Raw genomic sequence first — 10,000 nt, forward strand, 5'->3', positions numbered from 1 at the left:
GAATGAAAAGTCAACTATAATAGTAGACATATGAAGAAGTTAAACTTTAAACATCCATGACTTAAACACTTGATCCAGGATCAGAGCCACATAGCTGCACCTGCAAGGTGAATACTTATGAAGGTAGATATGGTGCAAAATGCGAGAGCTTGTAAAACCTGATGTGAGCACTTGCAGAAAAAGATCTGAGCTTGTGTGCATACATTTACACTTGTATAAAATATCCACGTATCTGTGAACCACATCTGAAGTCACAGAAAGAAAAGAAAATGTTTTGTATCTTGCAGAAAAAAAATGAACTCAGTGATGAAATATTCACTTGCAGAAAAATATATCTATTTAAAGTATATTTTCCATTACAACTGCAACTTGGTTATTACAACCTCTCAAATCAGTCATTTCAACATCACAAGTCTGCTCTGTGGCAGTATGCATCCAGTCTGCTCTGAGGCAGTATGCATCCAGTCTGCTCTGAGGCAGTATGCATCCATCAGTCTGCTCTGAGGCAGTATGCATCCAGTCTGCTCTGAGGCAGTATGCATCCAGTCTGCTCTGAGGCAGTATGCATCCAGTCTGCTCTGAGGCAGTATGCATCCAGTCTGCTCTGAGGCAGTATGCATCCATCAGTCTGCTCTGAGGCAGTATGCATCCAGTCTGCTCTGAGGCAGTATGCATCCAGTCTGCTCTGTGGCAGTATGCATCCACCAGTCTGCTCTGAGGCAGTATGCATCCACCAGTCTGCTCTGAGGCAGTATGCATCCAGTCTGCTCTGAGGCAGTATGCATCCAGTCTGCTCTGAGGCAGTATGCATCCATCAGTCTGCTCTGAGGCAGTATGCATCCAGTCTGCTCTGAGGCAGTATGCATCCAGTCTGCTCTGTGGCAGTATGCATCCACCAGTCTGCTCTGAGGCAGTATGCATCCAGTCTGCTCTGAGGCAGTATGCATCCAGTCTGCTCTGTGGCAGTATGCATCCACCAGTCTGCTCTGAGGCAGTATGTATCCAGTCTGCTCTGTGGCAGTATGCATCCAGTCTGCTCTGAGGCAGTATGCATCCAGTCTGCTCTGAGGCAGTATGCATCCAGTCTGCTCTGTGGCAGTATGTATCCAGTCTGCTCTGTGGCAGTATGCATCCACCAGTCTGCTCTGAGGCAGTATGCATCCAGTCTGCTCTGAGGCAGTATGCATCCAGTCTGCTCTGAGGCAGTATGCATCCACCAGTCTGCTCTGAGGCAGTATGCATCCAGTCTGCTCTGAGGCAGTATGCATCCACCAGTCTGCTCTTAGGCAGTATGCATCCACCAGTCTGCTCTGAGGCAGTATGCATCCACCAGTCTGCTCTGAGGCAGTATGCATCCAGTCTGCTCTGAGGCAGTATGCATCCACCAGTCTGCTCTGAGGCAGTATGCATCCAGTCTGCTCTGAGGCAGTATGCATCCAGTCTGCTCTGAGGCAGTATGCATCCACCAGTCTGCTCTTAGGCAGTATGCATCCACCAGTCTGCTCTGAGGCAGTATGCATCCAGTCTGCTCTGAGGCAGTATGCATCCAGTCTGCTCTGAGGCAGTATGCATCCACCAGTCTGCTCTTAGGCAGTATGCATCCACCAGTCTGCTCTGAGGCAGTATGCATCCACCAGTCTGCTCTGAGGCAGTATGCATCCATCAGTCTGCTCTGAGGCAGTATGCATCCACCAGTCTGCTCTGAGGCAGTATGCATCCAGTCTGCTCTGAGGCAGTATGCATCCAGTCTGCTCTGAGGCAGTATGCATCCAGTCTGCTCTGAGGCAGTATGCATCCAATCTGCTCTGAGGCAGTATGCATCCAGTCTGCTCTGAGGCAGTATGCATCCAGTCTGCTCTGAGGCAGTATGCATCCAGTCTGCTCTGTGGCAGTATGCATCCACCAGTCTGCTCTTAGGCAGTATGCATCCACCAGTCTGCTCTGAGGCAGTATGCATCCAGTCTGCTCTGAGGCAGTATGCATCCAGTCTGCTCTGAGGCAGTATGCATCCATCAGTCTGCTCTGAGGCAGTATGCATCCAGTCTGCTCTGAGGCAGTATGCATCCAGTCTGCTCTGAGGCAGTATGCATCCAGTCTGCTCTGAGGCAGTATGCATCCAGTCTGCTCTGAGGCAGTATGCATCCAGTCTGCTCTGAGGCAGTATGCATCCAATCTGCTCTGAGGCAGTATGCATCCAATCTGCTCTGAGGCAGTATGCATCCAGTCTGCTCTGAGGCAGTATGCATCCAGTCTGCTCTGAGGCAGTATGCATGCAGTCTGCTCTGAGGCAGTATGCATCCAGTCTGCTCTGAGGCAGTATGCATCCAGTCTGCTCTGAGGCAGTATGCATCCACCAGTCTGCTCTGAGGCAGTATGCATCCAGTCTGCTCTGAGGCAGTATGCATCCACCAGTCTGCTCTGAGGCAGTATGCATCCAGTCTGCTCTGAGGCAGTATGCATCCACCAGTCTGCTCTGAGGCAGTATGCATCCACCAGTCTGCTCTGAGGCAGTATGCATCCAGTCTGCTCTGAGGCAGTATGCATCCAGTCTGCTCTGAGGCAGTATGCATGCAGTCTGCTCTGAGGCAGTATGCATCCACCAGTCTGCTCTGAGGCAGTATGCATCCACCAGTCTGCTCTGAGGCAGTATGCATCCATCAGTCTGCTCTGAGGCAGTATGCATCCACCAGTCTGCTCTTAGGCAGTATGCATCCACCAGTCTGCTCTGAGGCAGTATGCATCCACCAGTCTGCTCTGAGGCAGTATGCATCCACCAGTCTGCTCTGAGGCAGTATGCATCCATCAGTCTGCTCTGAGGCAGTATGCATCCACCAGTCTGCTCTTAGGCAGTATGCATCCATCAGTCTGCTCTGAGGCAGTATGCATCCATCAGTCTGCTCTGAGGCAGTATGCATCCATCAGTCTGCTCTGAGGCAGTATGCATCCATCAGTCTGCTCTGAGGCAGTATGCATCCATCAGTCTGCTCTGAGGCAGTATGCATCCACCAGTCTGCTCTGAGGCAGTATGCATCCACCAGTCTGCTCTGAGGCAGTATGCATCCACCAGTCTGCTCTGAGGCAGTATGCATCCACCAGTCTGCTCTGAGGCAGTATGCATCCAGTCTGCTCTGAGGCAGTATGCATCCAGTCTGCTCTGAGGCAGTATGCATCCAGTCTGCTCTGAGGCAGTATGCATCCAGTCTGCTCTGAGGCAGTATGCATCCATCAGTCTGCTCTGAGGCAGTATGCATCCACCAGTCTGCTCTGAGGCAGTATGCATCCAGTCTGCTCTGAGGCAGTATGCATCCAGTCTGCTCTGAGGCAGTATGCATCCAGTCTGCTCTGAGGCAGTATGCATCCAGTCTGCTCTGAGGCAGTATGCATCCAGTCTGCTCTGAGGCAGTATGCATCCAGTCTGCTCTGAGGCAGTATGCATCCAGTCTGCTCTGAGGCAGTATGCATCCAGTCTGCTCTGAGGCAGTATGCATCCACCAGTCTGCTCTGAGGCAGTATGCATCCAGTCTGCTCTGAGGCAGTATGCATCCAGTCTGCTCTGAGGCAGTATGCATGCAGTCTGCTCTGAGGCAGTATGCATCCAGTCTGCTCTGAGGCAGTATGCATCCAGTCTGCTCTGAGGCAGTATGTATCCAGTCTGCTCTGAGGCAGTATGCATCCAGTCTGCTCTGAGGCAGTATGTATCCAGTCTGCTCTGAGGCAGTATGCATCCAGTCTGCTCTGAGGCAGTATGCATGCAGTCTGCTCTGAGGCAGTATGCATGCAGTCTGCTCTGAGGCAGTATGCATCCAGTCTGCTCTGAGGCAGTATGCATCCAGTCTGCTCTGAGGCAGTATGCATGCAGTCTGCTCTGAGGCAGTATGCATCCAGTCTGCTCTGAGGCAGTATGCATCCAGTCTGCTCTGAGTCAGTATGCATCCAGTCTGCTCTGAGGCAGTATGCATCCAGTCTGCTCTGAGGCAGTATGTATCCAGTCTGCTCTGAGGCAGTATGCATCCAGTCTGCTCTGAGGCAGTATGCATGCAGTCTGCTCTGAGGCAGTATGCATGCAGTCTGCTCTGAGGCAGTATGCATCCAGTCTGCTCTGAGGCAGTATGCATCCAGTCTGCTCTGAGGCAGTATGCATGCAGTCTGCTCTGAGACAGTATGCATGCAGTCTGCTCTGAGGCAGTATGCATCCAGTCTGCTCTGAGACAGTATGCATCCAGTCTGCTCTGAGGCAGTATGCATCCACCTTGACTTTTGCTACACTTCTTGCGATGAATGTGTCGCTAAAGTAATTTTCACCTGTAGATGTGGGGGGGGAGGGGGGCTGGAGCGAAGGGGCGGAGCTATCAGAACGAGGAGGCGCTGGCTCGGGTCAGTCACACAGCCATGTCAGGTCCAACCGGATGACTGCGGGGCCCCGCATGTTGCCCCTTTCACACGAACGCGGTTCCTGGGCCGGTTCTGGGGCCTCATTTATAAAGGGATATACGCTCAAAAAATGGCGTACGGCAGTTTCTACGCAATGTTTGGGATTTATAAAATACTAACTTGACGGGAAAACGTGCGGTCCTCCACGCAAACTCTAACCCATGCGTACGCACTAAGCACAACAACGGGAGAGACGAGAAACTGAGACACCGTTGGCAGAAGGAAGGATGGAGAGAAATATGTGGAAATAATACCATCAATAAAATGTTACCTCTCATTTATCAGATATGAAGAATTCATTTTCAAACATTGATTAAAGCCAATCTTAAAATGATTTAACAAACGCCTGTTTGAGACTCCTCAGAGCACACAAAAACATAACTGGAGAAATAAATAAATACGGATATGTTTTTTAAAACCACCTCGAATATGTTGTGTTCATGTTATGAAATGTTTTCTCATAAATGATGCGGTAAGCAGGAGGACAGAATCACGTCTAAACTGAAGCCGTGTTGCATTTCTATAGGTTATAGATACGAGCATGGTTTTATATACTAACACGTTTAATCGTGTTTTATGCCGTTTGCCAAGACTTGATAAGTCGCTCGTAAAACACAGGAGGTATGGAAACTAAGAGCACCATGTGTGGTAAACTGTACAGCTCATATAACACAACACATTCGTTGTATTTCCTTTAACTGGTGGATATAGAGTTGCTGCGGAGGGGGGGGGTCTCCTGTCCCCTGTCCCCTGTCCCCGGTACAAACACACTGCCTGAGGAAGGCTATGTGTATTTTTTTTTGTCATGAACCTTTTTCGGACCACTTATTTATTTATCTTGGTGACGATCCGACCTCCATGCTGCTACTCTGGTTCAAACTGCATCCACCAAACAATATGATTTATCTCACCTCCCCAAAAGAACCAGAACCTGACACGGTGTGAGATGTTTGAGCTGTTCTGTCCTCATTTCCTGCGATCTTCTCCATGCAGTCATTCAGAATGAATGAATGAATGAATGAATGAATGAATGAAAGAAAGAATGAATGAATGAATGAATGAATGAATGAATGAATGAAAGAATGAATGAATGAAAGAATGAATGAATGAATGAATAAATGAATGAATGAATGAAAGGGCGTTTCTTTGACTATCTATAGGCAGATATGGGCGTTACGTGAAGCCCGCTAAAGCTGCACCGCATTTCGAGTCGGTTGTGATTTATAAAGGGAAACCGGCGTAGGACGTGCCGTACGCACTTTCCTCGCCGGTACGCAATGTTTGGTGAATCGGAAAGTGGCGGAAAATTGATGGACCTATTTTTCGGATTTCTACTACGTAAGCAACCTTCCCACATCAATCCTACGCACGGCGTTATACATGAGGCCCCTGAGCTTTTTGCACCATATCTACCTTAACAGAACAAGTGTTTGAATGCGTACATGAACAGGTTTATGATATCACTGCCCCGTCTAAGAACCCATCTGACTTTCATTACATTTGACTCGAGTGTTTCCTCAACTTAATGTGTTGCTTCAAATAATCCTTCTGCATCCAGTATGTGACACTGTGAGTGTTGCACGGCCAGATACGGCTCAGCTGACTCAGATAAGGAGATGATACATTATGATGTGATATGCCGCGGACTGTACTTAATGTTACTCTGATCCGGTTCCTTATGTTGTGGCAGATATTTAAGTTAGCTTTCTTAACGCTAATGTTCTAATAGTCAGATTGCTCTGAAGATGGGAGGTGATATTCTATTAATGTTCACGTTCACACAGTCGCTGATTTCTGCCGGCCGTCTTTCCTGCAACGGCAGCTTTTCTGTATTTCCTTTCTCCTGTAATATGACTTGATCGCTTTAAACTCCGCACACTGAGCTCTGATTGGTCAGCAGGCAGTGCTTTCACTGAGTTGAGCTCTTAGCCTGCAACCTAACCTGCTCCGGGCCAGGTTAGCCGCTCAGCATCAGTTACCATGGAGATCTAGCCTGCTAAAAAGAGAACCAGCTTCATAGGACCGGAAACCCAGAGTTTACCTGAAGTTAGCCGCTAAGAGAACATCCTGCTTCGTAGTACACCCCCCAGGTGAGTTTACCTGCTGTTAGCCAGGTGTGTGTTGTGTACAGGTACACTCACCTGGTTAGCATTAGTACTCACCTGGTTAGCATTAGCTGTAGCATGTAGCTCTGTTAGCAGCCGCTCCTCCTCTGGCAGCAGCAGCAGGGGTCTCCCCAGCCTCCCGTTCTGTCGGGGGGTCCGAGGCAGGGCTCCTAACAGCGCCCCCACCAGGCCCCGCCCCCTCACTGCCCTCAGGTCCTGATCTCTCCACAGCAGGGGGAAGCGAACATCGAAAATCCTGCTTTGTAGTGCAGGCCCCTGATGAGCTCAGGGGAGACAGTTGTTATAATACCTGTGTAATAACATGTGTAATAACATGTGTAATAACATGTGTAATAACATGTGTAATAACATGTGTAATAACAAGGACTTGTTATTCTGATCTGGATCAAGTGATTTTACAGAACTGTGTTTTACAGGAACATTTGAACTCATGGGAGCGTGATGATTTACTTTCAGCTAATATATAACATAATGTACGTTAATGTAACTTTCAAAAGCGTTAGCTTCTTTAGCATTAGCTCTGTTAGCTGTTAGTCTGTTAGCATTAGCTCTGTTAGCTGTTAGTTCTGTTAGCATTAGCTCTGTTAGCTGTTAGTTCTGTTAGCATTAGCTCGGTTAGCTGTTAGTTCTGTTAGCATTAGCTCGGTTAGCTGTTAGTTCTGTTAGCATTAGCTCGGTTAGCTGTTAGTTCTGTTAGCATTAGCTCTGTTAGCTGTTAGTTCTGTTAGCATTAGCTCTGTTAGCTGTTAGTTCTGTTAGCATTAGCTCTGTTAGCTGTTAGTTCTGTTAGCATTAGCTCTGTTAGCTGTTAGTTCTGTTAGCATTAGCTCTGTTAGCTGTTAGTTCTGTTAGCATTAGCTCTGTTAGCTGTTAGTTCTGTTAGCATTAGCTCTGTTAGCTGTTAGTTCTGTTAGCATTAGCTCTGTTAGCTGTTAGTTCTGTTAGCATTAGCTCTGTTAGCTGTTAGTTCTGTTAGCATTAGCTCTGTTAGCTGTTAGTTCTGTTAGCATTAGCTCTGTTAGCTGTTAGTTCTGTTAGCATTAGCTCTGTTAGCTGTTAGTTCTGTTAGCATTAGCTCTGTTAGCTGTTAGTTCTGTTAGCTTTAGCTCGGTTAGCTGTTAGTTCTGTTAGCATTAGCTCTGTTAGCTGTTAGTTCTGTTAGCATTAGCTCTGTTAGCTGACACTTTTTTTTTTCTGCAGACACTATCGCCAACAAGCTGCACATGCAGAAGGTCTCAGACTTCACGCTCTCTCCTGGGGGGGCGCCCAGCAAGGTGAGGGGGGGGGCAGGTTATTATTCATCATCTCAGTAAACAGTCTTATATCTAACGCCCCCCCCCCCCCCCCCCCGACAGGTGTGTGTTTACGTCCCGGGCAGTAAGGGCGCCCCCTCCTTTGTGAGGCTGTATCAGTACCCTCAGCTCGGGGGGCCGGGGGCCGCACTCGCTAACAAGAGCTTCTTCAAGGCCGACAGGGTCAGCATGACGTGGAACAACAAGGGTACTATTATGATATTACTATTATTACTATTTTATTATTACTACTATTGCTATTATTGTTATTACTATTGTTGTTGTGTTGTTGTTAAGATAAGATAAGAAGTACTTTATTGATCTCAATTTGGGAAATGTTTGATTGTTGTCGTTGTCGATGTTATATAAATTAAACAACCCCCTCCCCCTCAGCGTCGGCGGTGCTGGTGACAGCGAGCACGGAGGTGGATAAGAGTGGAGCCTCGTACTACGGCGAGCAGACGCTCCACTTCCTGTCTGTGAGCGGGGAGACAGCGCTGGTGCAACTGCGTCAGTACACCTTCTGAACACTCACCTGAGCACTCACCTGAAGACTCACCTGAGCACTCACCTGAGCACTCACCTGAGCACTCACCTGAGGACTCACCTGAGCACTCACCTGAGCACTCACCTGAGCACTCACCTGAGGACTCACTTGAGCACTCACCTGAGGACTCACCTGAGCACTCACCTGAGCACTCACCTGAGGACTCACCTCTCACCTGAGCACTCACCTCTCACCTGAGGACTCACCTGAGGACTCACCTCTCACCTGAGGACTCACCTGTCTGCTTCTCTTCCTGTCCACAGAGAAGAACGGGCCCATCTACGACGTCTCGTGGTCTCCCAGCTCTTCTGAGTTCTGTGTTGTTTACGGCTTCATGCCGGCCAAAGCCACCGTCTACAACTTGAAGTGTGACCCGCTGTTCGACTTTGGGACGGGACCGCGCAACGCCGCCTACTACAGGTGAGACACGCCCACTACAGGTGAGACAAGCCTCCTACATGTGAGAGACGCCGCCTCCTACAGGTGAGACACGCCCACTACAGGTGAGACAAGCCTCCTACATGTGAGAGACGCCGCCTCCTACAGGTGAGACACGCCTCCTACAGATGAGACGCGCCTCCTACAGGTGAGACACGCCTCCTACAGGTGAGAGACGCCGCCTCCTACAGGTGAGACACGCCTCCTGCAGATAAGTCACACCTCCTACAGGTGAGACACACCTCCTACGGTTGAGAAACACCCACTACGGGTGAGAAACGCCTCCTACAGGTGAAACATGCCTCCTACAGGTGAGACACGGCCACTACGGATGAGAGACGCCTCCTACAGATGAGACACACCCACTATGGGTGAGACCCGCCCACCTGGTCTCACCTGTGTTTTAGTCCTCAGCCTCTCACCTGGTCTCATCTGTCTTTCAGTCCTCAGGCTCTCACCTGGTCTCACCTGTGTTTGAGTCCCCAGCCTCTCACCTGGTCTCACCTGTGTTTGAGTCCTCAGCCTCTCACCTGGTCTCACCTGTGTTTCAGTCCTCAGCCTCTCACCTGGTCTCACCTGTGTTTGAGTCCTCAGCCTCTCACCTGGTCTCACCTGTGTTTGAGTCCTCAGCCTCTCACCTGGTCTCACCTGTGTTTGAGTCCTCAGCCTCTCACCTGGTCTCACCTGTGTTTCAGTCCTCAGCCTCTCACCTGGTCTCACCTGTGTTTGAGTCCTCAGCCTCTCACCTGGTCTCACCTGTGTTTGAGTCCTCAGCCTCTCACCTGGTCTCACCTGTGTTTGAGTCCTCAGCCTCTCACCTGGTCTCACCTGTGTTTGAGTCCTCAGCCTCTCACCTGGTCTCACCTGTGTTTCAGTCCTCAGCCTCTTACCTGGTCTCACCTGGTCTCACCTGTGTTTCAGTCCTCAGCCTCTCACCTGGTCTCACCTGTGTTTCAGTCCTCAGCCTCTCACCTGGTCTCACCTGGTCTCACCTGTGTTTCAGTCCTCAGCCTCTTACCTGGTCTCACCTGGTCTCACCTGTGTTTCAGTCCTCAGCCTCTCACCTTCTCACCTGGTCTCACCTGTGTTTGAGTCCTCAGCCTCTCACCTGGTCTCACCTGTGTTTGAGTCCTCAGCCTCTCACCTGGTCTCACCTGTTCTCACCT

At 49.5% G+C, this 10,000-nt stretch overlaps 1 protein-coding gene across 1 annotated transcript in view; it reads left to right on the forward strand.

Moving 5' to 3' along the window:
- Window positions 1–10,000, forward strand: part of eif2a (eukaryotic translation initiation factor 2A) — a 17,133-nt gene that overhangs the window by 3,137 nt on the left and 3,996 nt on the right. Inside the window, exons 7-10 of the mRNA XM_079677896.1 lie at window positions 7,758–7,831; window positions 7,913–8,057; window positions 8,243–8,359; window positions 8,660–8,816. Coding sequence (XP_079534022.1) covers window positions 7,758–7,831; window positions 7,913–8,057; window positions 8,243–8,359; window positions 8,660–8,816 — 493 coding nt within the window. The remainder of the gene's footprint in view (window positions 1–7,757; window positions 7,832–7,912; window positions 8,058–8,242; window positions 8,360–8,659; window positions 8,817–10,000) is intronic.

The sequence above is a fragment of the Notothenia rossii genome (genome assembly GCF_949606895.1).
Source record: "Notothenia rossii genome assembly, chromosome: 4".
In the NCBI taxonomy this organism is placed as follows: Eukaryota; Metazoa; Chordata; class Actinopteri; order Perciformes; family Nototheniidae; genus Notothenia; species Notothenia rossii.